Genomic DNA, 15,167 nt, shown 5'->3' with positions numbered 1-15,167 from the left:
TTTCTTTTGCAGATGCAAAAGAAATTGTTTTAAAAGCCCAGATCTTAGCTGGCGGAAGAGGAAAAGGTGTCTTCAGTAGTGGTTTGAAAGGAGGTGTTCATTTAACAAAAGAGTAAGCATGGAGGTTTTAATTCATTATCTTTGGGCAAAGCAGTTATGGAAGATGCTGCTCATGATGGAAAGGAGCACTGAGAAAGTCAGGCTGGGGTGGGGATAGGAGCAGAAAGTCACAAATAAATGACGTAGACAACAGGTAGAGGGCTCTGCAGTGTCCCAGTTTTCCTTCTCCTGTAAAAGGATTTTTGTTCACTAATTGGTGAAAACTTGACACCCCTTCTGTTCTAGACAATCAGTGAAAACACTTTCCTCTCCTCTCCTGTCACATACCTTTCAGTGGTTTACTTTTATCCTTCCCCTTCCCTTTATCCCCATCTTTGGGCATTACTTCCCAAGTTGCTCACTGTCTTAGCTAAGTCTGCTGTGCATTTCAGCATTGTCTCTCTACCATGACTATAACTTATCTGGGGGGAGGGGAGAACAAACTTAAGCAAATTTATTTTCATTTCCCTCCCCTCCTCTTCCTTCCTTCTGCTCCTGCTCATTCATTCATGTGTCCTTTGCACTCAGGGAGCATCTGGTACGCTGCTGGGCACCTGGTATATAAATAGGAAGTACTGTGCATTCTGTGAAGGTGGAAGGTAGGCCCAAGGCAGGGTGGATGTGAGGGTATAATATGGACTGTGTCTTAAAATTGTTTTCAGTATAAACATTGACTTTCTTTCTTCTCTCTCTTTTTTTCTCCTCTCTCTTAGCCCTAAAGTTGTGGGACAGCTGGCTAAACAGATGATTGGATATAATCTAGCAACAAAACAAACTCCGAAAGAAGGTGTGAAAGTTAAAAAGGTAATGTGAATGTTTTTGGCCATCTTCTGTGTATGTGTTAAAAAAAAATCATACTTCAGTTTTGACAGAAGCTAATGAAGCAGTACACTTTGTCTGTGTGTCATTTTTTTGAACCTCACGTAGTTTTCGGTGTAGTATGACTTTGAGGAGAGATAAAAAAGGATTCTAAATTAGTAATACTGTTTATTATCATCAGGATTTAGTAATGATGGGTGATGATTGAAATAATAATTTTTTCTTTTAGAACTCAGACACATTTTGTTTAAAGTCAAAAAGGACTTAACATGACAGTTCCTAGAATCAGTGAGGGACATTCTCTGCTTCCTCACAGCCCCACCCTCATCCAGTATATCAGAGTTACTGTGCTTGTTTTGGTGGTTTTTCTGTGTTCCCCTGTAACTTATTTTGAGGTTATTACCATTTTGACTCATTGTTATTACTGGGAGTTTGCCATATTAGTGGGATCTGTTGGGACACCCATGTGTGTACAGGGCACATACTTGTACACACACAGAAAATAAAGTCTAAAGCAAAGTGGCCCACCTCAGCCATGAAACTGTGACTGGTAGATCTGAGAACAGAGCCTAACTTGCCCTCCTATCAGTCTGTTTAGCTTTGTTGAACTCCCTGTTATGTATCGAGGCACCAGAACTGACTGCCTGATTTGCAGGATCCAGTGCAAAATGAAAATGTGAAATGCTTGTTCAGATTTCAAGTTGGCTGCAGCAGAGCATCAAATCAGAGACCAAGAATGGGACCTTCTGGCATGCAGGCCGGGGTGACTGCATAGGTCACTCACTCTAGGCCTGGGAGCTACAGATGACTAGAAGGCCCCATCATGACATTGTCACAGCAGATTTGGGTCCAGCATTTTGGGGAGGCAACTTTCTGCTCCACAGACACAGCATCACATGTGGATTATCACATGATAATCTCTTCCAGAGTGCCATTCTTCAGGCAGCTGAGGCAGTGCATTCAATTTTTACATTTCAGAGGGAGTTGTCTGGAAAATTTTTGATATACGGCCCCCAGAAATCACCAGCTGGGTCTTCTTAGCATACTTAATTTACCAAGAACACTGCCCTGGTCCTGAAAAGGACACTGAGCTGGAGGGAGATGGGGATACTTGTGGGTCATTAGCCCCTTTCCTCTAAGAACACAGAGCCTTTCTGAAGGTTGAGGAAGTACACAGACAAAACTGGCTCTGGTTTTTTCCCCTGCCCAGTGCCTCGCAGCTAGATGCGAGAACTGTTTACATCTTACAGTGGTTTTGAAAAATTGTTTTTGTTCAGCTCAGCACCATACTTTTATTTTCCCCTTTAAACTGGTTATGAGCCTCTACCTATATAACTTGTTCAAAATTTGTTTGCAGGGGGTATGATGAGTGGTTTTGTTTGTAGGAATTTATTGTTTTTTATGGACACATGAAGTTTGAGATTAGAGTTTGTGATACCTTTAAAAAGGATATAAAATATACACAAGAAGATTCACATACACATTATATTTTATATATATATATATGCATAAAATTAGTTCATTGGTAGGTTCCTGAAATCCTGGGGATAAGTGCACTCTTGTAAATAGAATCATTGCCAAGAAATGACCAGAGTGGTATAGTTTTAAGTATTTTTTTCCCTGGTTGCAAAAATGATTCCGATCCGATCCATCGCTCAGTCGTGCCCGACTCTATGCGACCCCGTGGACTGTAGCCTACCAGGCTTCTCCGTCCATGGTATTCTCCAGGCAAGAATACTGGAGTGGGTTACCGTTTCCTTCTCCAGGGGATCTTCCCGACCCAGGGATCGAACCCGGGTCTCCCGCATTAGAGGCAGACGCTTTAACCTCTGAGCCACCAGGGAAGCCTGCAAAAATGATTAGCATGAGAAAAATTCCAATAGTACAGAAATATAAAAATTAGAGAGTGAAATTTTCTTCTAGTCTCACCTTCTAGAAATAATTGTTAAATATTGTTTCTGTCCTTTTCCCATGTAAAATACGTATTACCACATACTTGAAACAGTAACGTTATATATACTTTAAGGGACCTGCATTTTTTTAAAACTTTTTAAAAAACATTTTTATTGAGGTATAATTTGCATACCATAAAGTTCACTCATTTAAAATGTACAACTTCAGTAGTTTTAATAAATTTATGGAGTTGACAGCTATTACCACAACTAATTTTTGAACATTTCCATCAACCAACCCAAAAATCTCCCATCCATTTGCAGACAATTCCTATGCCTACTCCCAGCCTGGGGAAACACTAATCCAGTGTGTCTATATTGATTTTCTTTTTAATATGATATAATTCACGTACCATACAATCCATTTAAAATGTGCAATTAAGTAGTTTTTAGTATATTCTTGGGTCATGCAACCATCACCACTATCCAATACCAGAACACTTTCATCACCCTGAAAAAGAAAAGAAACCCATACCCACTGGAAGTCATTCTCCATTGTCTTTCCACCCCTTGGAAACTATGAAGCTATTTCCTATATTCAGGGATTTGCCTATTCTGGATATTTCATATCAATGGACTCTTTCAAGCCTTTTTTGTCTGACTTCCCTCACTTAGCGTATTTTCAAGGTTCATCCATGTTGTAACATGTATCAGTACTTCATACATTTTTATGGTTGAATAATACTGCTTTGTATGACTATAGCACATTTGGTTTATTCATTTGTCAGCTGATGAACAATTAATTGTATTGTTACCACTTTTGAGCAAGCATCAACTTTTGTGTATGCATTTTTGTGTGAACATTCATTTGTGTTTTCATTCTTCCTGAGTAGAGCTTTGGGGGTGAAATTCCTGGGTTAAATGGTAATTCTATGCTTAAGTTTTTCTGGAACCATCAAAATGTCTTCCAAAGTGACCATGCCATCTTACATTCCGACCAGCAGTATAGGTTTAGTCGCTCAGTTGTGTCCAGCTCTTGCGACACCGTGAACTGAGCCCACCAGGCTCCTCTGTCCTTGGGATTTCCCAGGCAAGAATACTGGAGTGGGTTGCCATTTCCTTCTCCATGCATTTTTAATTTATGGAATCTTGGACATCAATCAGAAGTCCCCAGATGATAGAAACTTTAGGTCTTAGTTTGTTTAAGAAGCTGTTTATGCATATTATCTACATCTGTTCACATTGGGGTTTTTTCCCTAAATCTGTGTTTGTAGTGTTTTCCTTGGGATAGTAATAGGGGAGGTGAGACAGTGCTACCCCACATGTGTCCATGGGTCACTATCACAAATGGTTCCTGTTCCGCAGAGAGTAACTGAGTACCCTGTTAATCTTATCTAATTGCTGTTCTGTTACAAATCGTTTGTACACCAGCTTTCACCCACATACTATAGTCTGAATAGCATGATATATAAGAAGCAAAATAAAATGAACAGATAATAAGAAACATGAAAAACGATTCATTGCTCAAGGGTAAAGTACTTTAAAAAGGTTCTCTCCATACTGGTAGACTCCACAAAAAGGCTGTGTTGATACAGTTTCTTTCAGTCACAGATAAAGATGGTTGAAATGTGTTTAACTGAGCTTCTCGTGATATGAGAGTTCACAGAGTCCATTTAAGTTCTCTCTGTCACAATTCCTAAAGGATTTCAACATCCTGGGTCATATAAAGGGCATCTCCATGTCAGAAAATTTGTCTGTTTATAAAAGTCCATGAATTATCTATTGAAAATCATCATTTTCTTGGGAACGTTTTCTTAAAGAGTGATGGGCTATTTCTAGCAAGCAAGAGCTGTTTGAGACAGCAGCTGGTCTTTACAAATAGAAATTTGATAGAATACATAGCACATCTGTCAACACTTGAGAAAATTAAGAATAGGACACTTGAATGACACCCTAAAAAGTTATAACATTGTGTTGTTTGTTACAGTAACTATTGAAAGTTGTTAAATCTGGTTTACTAGACTAGCTGTGTATTAGAAAGTGAGCTTGAAATAAAAATGGTTCTATGAAAATCCTAACACCAGGTGCCAAGAAATATTTCTTACACACTCATGAGCTACCATTTATGATAGAAAAATCACTATGAAGCCCCTTCTAAGGTACTCTGTTTTTAACCAGTCATAAATTCTATAGAGGTGTGAAAAGAAGGAGTTAATTGTATTCATTACATTATAGCTTTCTAGGTCATCATATATTTATCCCACTTCATGTGACTTAAAAATTAGTGCTTTTCTGGCTTCTAGGGAGCTAAACTCTATTATTATTTAATCAGTAACATTTTTGGTGAAACATATTACTGAATTCCTTTTTAGGAAAAGCAATGTATGTGATTTTATTATTTTTACTTCTAGTGCTGATTCTTTATAGATGTTCTTATTTTCTTTTAAAAAGCATCCAAGACATTTTTTACTATTTTTGTTGGTAGTGTAAGTTGGTCTAGCATTTCTCTCCAAGGAAATTTGATAGTACTTATCAAAATTTTAAATATGAAGAAACTATTTTAAAACCTAGCCATTTTATCTTTATATCCCTTGACCAGAGGGATACTGAAACAATGGAGCAAAGCTACACATACAGAAATAATCACTGAGGTAGCATTTTTAGAAACACAAGTCCACATAAATGTCTGTCAGCCAGGACAAGGTCAAATAAATATTGACATATAAGTACTATGTAGTCACAATGAAGAGAGAAGACCTTGTACAATCTAAGTTATAGTATTAAGATAATAAACAAAAAGGAAGAAAGAGAGCCATTCAAGCATGTGTGATATTTATCCGTGTGCAAGATGATTGCATGTTGGTAATGCTTACTGATGCATAGGGAAGAGGTAAAAATTAGTAGTGATTTTCCTGGCAGGGCTGCTTTGTGCCTTCGTTAAGGTTGTGCAGAGCAAAAAGGACTGGCTGGAGCATGTGGGGAGAAGGAAATTCATCTGTCCAGTTTGTCTCCTGCCCAGTCATGGCCCTGGAACGTGACTACATCCTCATAGAGAAAGGGATGTTTTTTTTCTGATCATTACAAAGGTTCTATAGGGACTCATGAACATCCTGACTGCTGGGGCCCAAGGGGTATGTATGTGCAGGAGGGGACTGCTTTCACTGTCCCCTCTATATACTTTTAGTATCGTCAGCGTTTATTTTTGAACAAGCAAATATTATGTTTGTAATTTAAGAGAAAGTATAAATTGAAATAAAAATACAGTGATCCAAGAGACAAAAGTATCCAAACATAGGAAGCATCAGACACACCATAAAAAGAATCCTTCTTTGGCAAGCAAACTTGGTTTCCCACCAGTGCAATCTGAGAAGAATCAGTGTAGTAATATATATGTACTGCTAATGTCTCAAATTAAAATAACATCTGCTTCCCTGGAGTTTTTCTCAAGTGTCAGGGTTTCTGAAGAGGAAAAGGAAGATTAAAGTGGGAAGGTTCCTTGAGGCAAACTGAATACCTGTCACTTGAAAAGTTAACAGGATCAATTAAGGAGGTGAAAATGGGCACTGTGCACCATGAGAGCAGAACTCTCAAATCTCACTGGGTTTGAAGAGCCTGAAAATGAAGCTGTTTGATTTGTGTAGCAAGTTTGTATAGATTTCCAAGTGGAAATCAGCTCGATGCTGACTTAATTGACTTTCCCGCTAATGTGGTAGGTGATGGTTGCTGAAGCCCTGGACATTTCCAGGGAAACCTACTTGGCCATTCTGATGGACCGGTCCTGCAATGGCCCCGTGCTGGTGGGCAGCCCTCAGGGGGGCGTTGACATTGAAGAGGTGGCAGCTTCGAATCCAGAACTTATTTTTAAGGTATGTTTAGTTTCCTGACTATGTTCTGTTCATTGATTGTTTCTGTACACACTGTTAAAGACTGATTTCTGAGCCTGGTGTACTGTGTCTGGGATTTAAGCATGAAGATATTGAGTCCTTTTTCATACTGGATATCCAGTAAGAAAAGGTAGGGTAGATCAAAATATGTGCTTTTCAAGATATTTTCTGTACTTTTCTTCTCCCTTCATTCTTTCCTCCTTCTAGCCTTTTCTTCCTCTCTAGTTTCTTTCCATCCAACTTGCCACAAGAATTAACCAATGGGAGAAGAATGTGAAATTTCCATTTCCTCTTGGTTAACTCTACCTCATTTATAAATAAGACCCAGAAATTGTTTCCTAGAAATCAGATGTGAACTAGAAACTGCCTCGATGTCTTTCAGTACTGGTAATAAAGCAGCTTGCTGCTGCTGATGCTAACTCACTTCAGTTATGTCCAACTCTGTGCAACCCCATAGATGGCAGCCGACCAGGCTCCCCCGTCCCTGGGATTCTCCAGGCAAGAACACTGGAGTGGGTTGCCATTTACTTCTCCAATGTGTGAAAGTGAAAAGTGAAAGTGAAGTCGCTCAGTCGAGTCTGACTAGTAGCAACCCCATGGACTGCAGCCCACCAGGCTCCTCTGTCCATATGATTTTCCAGGCAAGAGTACTGGAGTGGCTTGCCATTGCCTTCTCCAATAAAGCAGCTTAGCATAGTGTAAAGTAGAATCTTTCTAAGGCCCAGATTCTGTTTGTTTCAATCCTTTAAATCTTGTGTGTGTAGTTTATTGTTGTTGGGGTTGTCCTTTCTGTTTTTGTTTTTTTTTTAGATGTTAAGATTAGTTTCTAGTCAAAGAGACATGGGGTCAAATCCTAACTAGTCAATAAGTTTCTCAGTTTTTTGAATCAGTAAATGCAAATGGGGATATTCCCTCCCTATAGAATTTAAAGATTAAATTAGATAATATATGCAAAGTGCTTCTAAACCTACCTCAGCTATAAGAAGAAAATCCTAAGGTCTTTAGAACTATTAACCCTAGCTTTTAATTCCAAGTTCTTAGTGTCAAAAAAATCACACAAAAAATTTCTAGTAAAAACCTTTATTATTTCTTTTAGAAAGTGATTTTTTTTTCTTCTAAAAAGCAAGAATTTTATTTCTTGAAGCTCTTCATTTATAAGGTACTAATACTTTTAAGATTGGTTTTAAAATATTTTCACCAGTGTTACATATTTAAGTTAACTACTTTGGAAGTTAAATTGAGACTTTACTTTCTGGCTTGCCAGTAACACCTACTTTTTTTTTTTTTTTAAGTAACATTTTTAAAACAAGTCATTACATTTGTTAAGAGAGTACATGAAATAATGTATCTAAACAACACTCATTATCTTGGAGGGTATAGCCCTTTGTAGAGCTTGGGTATTATTAATAATTATAATCATCAACAGAGTATTTAAATCATAAGGTAATATTTAACCTATATAAGACAAACTCTGAACTTAACAGCAATATTAGGCAGGATAAACTTACTTTGGAAGCCTTCCAAAAACATGTCATAAAAATTAACTGACTAAATATGCGTCACTGCCATCTGTATAGTAATTAAAAGTGAAAACTGGCATCCGATCGTCTTGTCAGCATGCCACCCTGAAGAATTATATAGTTTTGAAAAGGCTGTTTTATAGATGGTGTGCTAATTAAAATATACCCCATAGACAACTGTGGTGGCCCAACTCAGAGATCTCTGGAAAGGTGCCACACTTTTAATTACTCATTTGCACATAAATACTAAGCATTTTCTTTTGAGGTTGTAAATCTTTTCATTTGATTGTCTGAATTTTGTTCATCTGATTCATTTTTACTAGGAGCAAATTGACATTATTGAAGGGATAAAGGACAGCCAAGCTCAGCGGATGGCGGAAAATCTAGGCTTCCTCGGGCCTTCTAAAAACCAGGTACTTGAGCAATTGGAGACTGGTTTGTCTAACATGTTTCAGAAAACATTTGGGAACTTTGATTAATTGTGTCTAATGTTTATGATTATCAGGAAATAAGGCAATTTATTGTTTTCTCTTTTTTTCCTACAGTTGTTTATGGTGAAAAAATACTTTCCTGGTATTCCAAAGAGAATGTTTATGACGCATGTGTTTATATATATATATATATTTATTGGTGTGTACGTGTGTAGTAAGAGTGTGTTGCCTGCAGACACATACAGCTTGTTATGTATGTTAGTTTGTTTTTTCTATAGCAGTGCATCTCCAGTACATCAATTATAAGATGTGGTATACTGGTTAGAATCACAGGCTGTAGAGTTAGGCAAACTGAGTTTGAATCCTGCACTGCTACCCAGTACATGTGTGATTCAGACCATCTGAACATCACTTTCATAGTCTGTAAAATGGGGGTGATGAAATCCTAACTGAGAGGGTTATTATGAGGATTGAGTAACCTGATGTGTGAAAATGCATATTCAGTACTCCAGAAAGGTCACTTCTTATTATTAATAATAATAAACATTACCTAATTAATTGCTGTTCTTTTATAGCTAATGGGCATTTGAGATGAATACTAATTACACAGAGGTAATACCTGACTAAAAACAGCTTAAATTATGCCAATTTAGTAATTATATCCCTTGGTTTCAAAGACAGGAAAATTGTTCTCTGAGCTATTAAGGGAGAGAATCTGTCTTGAGCATCACAGTCCTGCACTGCCCTTGGTCCTGCCCATGGAGCCTGATTTTATGTCTGTGCAGGCATGCTTCCTCGTCTCATAATTAAATCAGAAAAACTTACTGGCTGTTGTTTTCCTCCTCTGTTACTAAGAGAAGCCACCTTAATAACCCTTCATTGTGTGTCTGTCTGTATGTTGTCCTAGGGCTCTGGGATTCTTGTAGTTTCCCTTAATTTAGTTGGGCAGTATTCCTCCAGTAAAAGTCGATTGCACACTGTTTATTTCCTGTCTTTACCGTTTCTTTTGATTGAGTCTAACTTTAAAAGCTTAAGGATAACACAAAGGCAAGTTATGGAAAGGTGAGGCACAGTAAGACTTCAAAATAATATTTGTTTAAATTAAGAGAGGACGGCACTTATTTGAAGATTGGAGGAAAACCTCTAGTGAAAAGCAGAAGGTTCAACATTGTAGTAGCAAACAGGATCATCTGGGACTAAGCCTCAGTGGAGATAGAAAGAGCCAGGATTCAGTGGACAGTTAGAGGAATTAGTTGTCATTTTGAGACTGGTGAAGAAATGCCAGGTTAGTGACCTGCTGAAAGAGAGCTACTGGAGGATTCTTGGGTAAGGGCTGCAGTGGTTGGTTTCACTTCCTGAGAATGAGGCCATGAAGTATATTAGCTACAGACTATATTAACTGATCATTTGACATTTATTAAGTAACTTCTTGTGTATTGGTGGTGGTCACAGAGAGCTACAGTCGCTGTGTTCTAACCATACCATCCTACACTCAGCTCCAGAATATGCCCTGTAACTTTGTTTATACCCGCTATACTTTGTACATCTGTATTTCTCTTGGTCATTTGCAGTCTGGTTTGTTGGATCTTCATCTGTATCACGGCAGGGACTTGGTTGGTCTTGCTCACTATTGTGTTGCCAACAAAGTGTTTGGCAAATATATTAGATGTCCAAGAAATATCTATCATATGCATGAATAAGTGAAGTAACACATCTGAGGTGTCTACTTGGAAGAAATTCCTGGGGAGTCAGGAATGAGTAGTTGTAAGTGGCAAGAGAATAAATTTGGAGTGGGTAAAATCTACTCACCATGTGGTTTGAAAGCTCAAGAGGTAAATATACCTGCAAGTTCTAGAGAAGGCAGTAACAATATTATGCACGTCACAAGCTCCCCCCGCCAAACATAATGTAAGAGACAATAAACAGTTATTTATAGCTCTTAAATGACTAAATCATGTTTCCTGAGTACCTTAAATACTCTAGGTTTTAAGAGAGTTATCTATGGAAGGAAGATGAACCTGCAAGTTCTTAGGGATTGATAGTAGCTATATTGTCATTATATTTTTGGTTTTATGTATCTAGGAAGGTAAAGAAGTCTTTTAATTCATATTTTTCCTATTGTCATTGCCAATTATATGAAAGACTTTAAATCTTCATTTCCTCAGCAGGTTGAACCAAGCTCATTTGCTGAACCCTGTTGAACAGAGATGATAAGAGCAGCCATTGTTCCCCAGGGGCTCAGAGGGCAGTGGTCCACCTGCTGACAGTGAACGCAGGAAGAGGGGATGTGAAGGAGTGAAAATGGCAGGGGCGGGGCGGGGGAGGATAGGAGAGACAGTGATCTCAGCTGCAGTTGTGTCAGAATCTGTTCATCTGGGGACATCCATTTGTATTTGAGCAGCAGAAAATGAAATGCATGGCACAGGAGCACAAGGAAAAAATGGGTGCCATAGATTCGGGAGTCTGTTTTACAGTGCTTCCTCATACATGAGTGGGCAGTGTGCGGTGAGCACAGGGGGTGTCTGAGAGGAGAAAACATTTATTTAAATGATCAGCCATTGGTGATGTTTTGATAAACAAGTGGTATCTTAAAGCCCCCTCGATTCAATGTGACTTTGAAAGTTACTTAATTTTCAGCTAGGATGTGGTTTGGTCTTTTGGAAGTGCCTCACTCATGGATGAACAATGTATAAAATGATTCTCTTGTAAAATTAACATCTTTCCTGTGACTCATGCCTGATGTCTCTAAAATATGATGTATTAATATTAGATTTAACCAAAAATAAACATCACCTTGCATAAAAACCTGCAAAATACATGTTCCTGGTGAAAATATATTTCAGCAAGAATTGGCTGAAAAGACTAAAGGCATGAGAAAACTGAATATGACTAAAATCCACAAATTCCTCAAGGATGTCTTAATTACCATCGATACTATTCATTTCTAAAAATGTAGGCTCCATGAGTTGTCAGCATGTGCCTCCAGTATTTAAACTGATGAAAATATCTGATCAGCCAAGTTAATACCAGCTCACTAACCCTTCTAGGTATGGTTTCTATCTCTGGTTAGCTTTAAGAACCATATTTGAATAGTGTAAGTATTAGTTCCTGGGATGCAATAGAAGTTTTTTCCAGTTTTATTTTAACCTGTTAAAACATTTTTGAAGACATTAGTAAATTTGTCAGAGTTTCATGTGCACAGCTCCAAGGATGTTTGATTTTAGGCTTAATTTTTTAATTGCTTAGCATATAACCTTGAAATACATTAATTGTGGCAAAAAATAAATATTTGGACAGCATGGTTCCTCAGGAAATAAGTGGCAGTAACAAACTGGCTCACAACACGTTAACTAGCAGAATGTTTCCTTTGAATGGTGTTTAATCTGTTTTTTAAATTTGAACACATTTAGAAAGTAGAAGAGCCAACCTCAGCTTGCCATAGGCCCTGCCATTTCGTGCTGTTACACCTGGGCAGACTGACACATTTTGCCTGGATGGCCTTTATAGTCATTTGGTGTATAGCCTCAGTAATAAGGTACGTTCTGTCTGCAAGCCAGGCTGGTTTTCCCTTGGGGATATTACAACACAGATTTTATACCGTTTACCCCTTGCAGATCTTACAGCACAGATTCAGTCTTGCTTCAAAAAATGTTTATAGTAGCCTTTGCACAATAATTAACAGTTGTAATAATGGATGCCCCCCAAGTGCTGTGTTAACGTATAACTACAGTGACAGTAGCATGAGAAAATTCAGGCTTCATGCTCAGCGATGTTAATATAGGTTTTAGAAGTTTTGAAGCTACCGAGGTTTTCATAGACAAGTAAATGGATAAACGGAATATAGTATATACATACAACGGAAGGTTGTTTAGCCTTGAAAAAGAGAGAGGTCCTGACACATGCTGCATTGTGGTTGAGTTTTGAGAACGTTGTGCCAAGTGAAGTTGTGTGTGTGGGTATGTGTGTGTGCGCGTGTGCACGCTTATTCAGTCAATCATGTCTGACTGTTTGTGACCCTATGGACCATAGACCGCTCCTCTGACCATGGAATTCTCCAGACAAGAAACTGGAGTGGGTAACCATTCCCTTCACCAGGGGATCTTACTGACCCAGGGATTGAACCCATGTCTCCTATATTGGCAGGCGAGTTCTTTACCACTGAGCCACCAGGGAAGACCTGAAATTTATGTTATGTGTACTTAAAAACAAAAACTTTTTGAAGTAGCTAGGATAAGATCTTATACTTGTATGCATTCAGAATTTATTTCTATTATGAAGTCTCTCCATATTATTATATTAATGATTATTTCTACCATTGTTTATTGTGTTGACTGTGTACAGAGGCTGTGTAGGTATAGTGATGCTATGGTGTCCAGAATAGACATCATGCTTTTGTCATGCAGCTCACTTTGCACATTCGTTTGATAACCTGGGAAATCTCTAAAAATGTAAAAAGTTTCAACAGTGAGTCACTTACCTGCTTTACACGGTAATTCAAATAAAATCCACTTGGATTACACCCCCCCCCAAAAAAAAGTAAATATTAAATAAAGGAAATCTTAAGTTTTTGAAAAAATAATGATAGAATTGTTAGGTTGGGACCAATCTTTTCCAAATCTGGCACAAAACCAGAAGCTGTAAAAGAAGAGTGACATTATTATTAATATAAATAGATTTCCCTGTGGCAGAAGTAACAAAAACATGGGCAAAAAACAAATGTTAAAGGACAAAAAAAAAATACTATTTCTATGACATAAAGAGCTGAAATTTCTTCATGTAAAAATGGCTCCTGTACATTAATATGAGAAACACCAAAAATACGTGGATTTTTCCTATGCAGAGTTCACAGCATAGAAAATACAGATGTCTTACTCTCACAGAATACTCAGGTCTATTCATAATTAGAGCAATTCAAATTAAAACCATAAATGAGATACCCAAATAGCTGATGGTTGTGAGTTAAAAAAATAAAAGTCTCTATAATGCTGGTTTGTGGGAGGGGACATTAGTGAAAGCGTCAATTTAAGATAAGAACAAGAACAATTTAAGATAATCTTTTATTATGTAAAATGCCCTACCCTTGTTCCCCACTTCAGACAATATATCCTATAGATATTTAATCACTGTAGGATATAAGGAGATATATATATATATATATGTATATGTATATGTATAGATAGATAGATCTAGATACACACACAGATAAGGCAGCATTTGAAGTAATGTCAAGCTATTGGAAACCAAATGGCCATTATTTAGGAGACAGGTTAAATGAATTATGATACATCCACACAATAAGATATTATGTGGTCATTTACAAGATTGTTCTTTTTGTTTTTCTGCTGAAGGCTCTCTGAAATCTGTCAGTAAAGAAACAAAGTGTAGAACCAAGTTTGTTTTTTAAAAAAGATGAATGGAAAAATTTGTACACTTGCATTTGTATAACTGTATCCTTAATGAACCAATAAAGTGGCTGCTACAGGAGGACAGATTGGGGGCTCTGTAGCTGGGGAGTCTGGTAAAGATTCTGAGGGAGAACTTTGTATACCTTGGGGATTTTGTATTATGCACATGTACTATCTAGCCACAAAAAATTAATATAAATATTCAGTATTACTCATCATATATATTTGGTTATATCCCCTGGCTTTCAAATTAGGATTTAAGAAAGTTTACACATGTACATCAAACAAAATAAGGTAAAATGAATTACTTACATCTCCAAGAGTTCTTTAGTTAATACCAGAACAGAGAAATCACTCCTAGTGTTTACCACGTGCACGTGTGCTGCTGCTGCTGCTGCTGCTAAGTCACTTCAGTCGTGTCTGACTCTGTGCGACCCAATAGATGGTAGCCCACCAGGCTCCGCCGTCTCTGGGATTCTCCAGGCAAGAAGTGGAGTGGGTATTTCCTTCTCCAATGCATGAAAGTGAAAAGTGAAAGTGAAGTCGCTCAGTCGTATCCGACTCTTCGCGACCCCGTAGACTACCAGGCTCCTCCACCCATGGGATTTTCCAGGCAAGAATACTGGAGTGGGTTGCCATTGCCTTCTCCGCACGTGTGCTAAGTTACTTCAATTGTGTCTGACTCTTTGTGACCCTATGGACTGTAGCCCAGCATGCTCCTCTGTCCTCGGAATTCTCCAGGCAAGAATTCTGGAGTGGGTAGGCATACCCTTCTCTAGGAGATCTTCCCAACCTAGGGATTGAACCTTCGTCTCTATGTCTTCTGCACTGGCAGGTAGATTCTTTACCACTAGTGCCACCTGGGAAACCACAGTATTGACCACAGTGGGACTTTATTCTAGGTAATTGGTTAAGTAGGTGCTGTGAGAGCTGAGAAGTTTCAGAGTGAACAGAGAGGCAACACAGAGCTAAACAGCAACAGAAAGTTGTTGCCACCTATGCGCTCAAGGATCAATGTGAGCTGGTAGTGTTACTGGACTTTGAGACACAGAAGTTGGGACCCTGATGGGGATTAAAGTGAGAGGATGCAGAAAGAGAGGAGTAAAAATATCCTTTT

At 38.2% G+C, this 15,167-nt stretch overlaps 1 protein-coding gene across 1 annotated transcript in view; it reads left to right on the top strand.

Moving 5' to 3' along the window:
* Positions 1-15,167, top strand: part of SUCLG2 (succinate-CoA ligase GDP-forming subunit beta) — a 294,314-nt gene that overhangs the window by 141,811 nt on the left and 137,336 nt on the right. The window contains exons 3-6 of the mRNA XM_055414285.2: positions 13-112; positions 813-903; positions 6,524-6,676; positions 8,538-8,627. Of these exons, the coding sequence (XP_055270260.2) occupies positions 13-112; positions 813-903; positions 6,524-6,676; positions 8,538-8,627 (434 nt within the window). The remainder of the gene's footprint in view (positions 1-12; positions 113-812; positions 904-6,523; positions 6,677-8,537; positions 8,628-15,167) is intronic.

Source organism: Moschus berezovskii, chromosome 24 (genome assembly GCF_049115385.1).
Source record: "Moschus berezovskii isolate FMDL1 chromosome 24, NW_MosBer_1.0, whole genome shotgun sequence".
Classification (NCBI taxonomy): domain Eukaryota; kingdom Metazoa; phylum Chordata; class Mammalia; order Artiodactyla; family Moschidae; genus Moschus; species Moschus berezovskii.
Note: the sequence above shows the minus strand (reverse complement) of the source record. Positions and strands in the feature narration are given on the sequence as shown.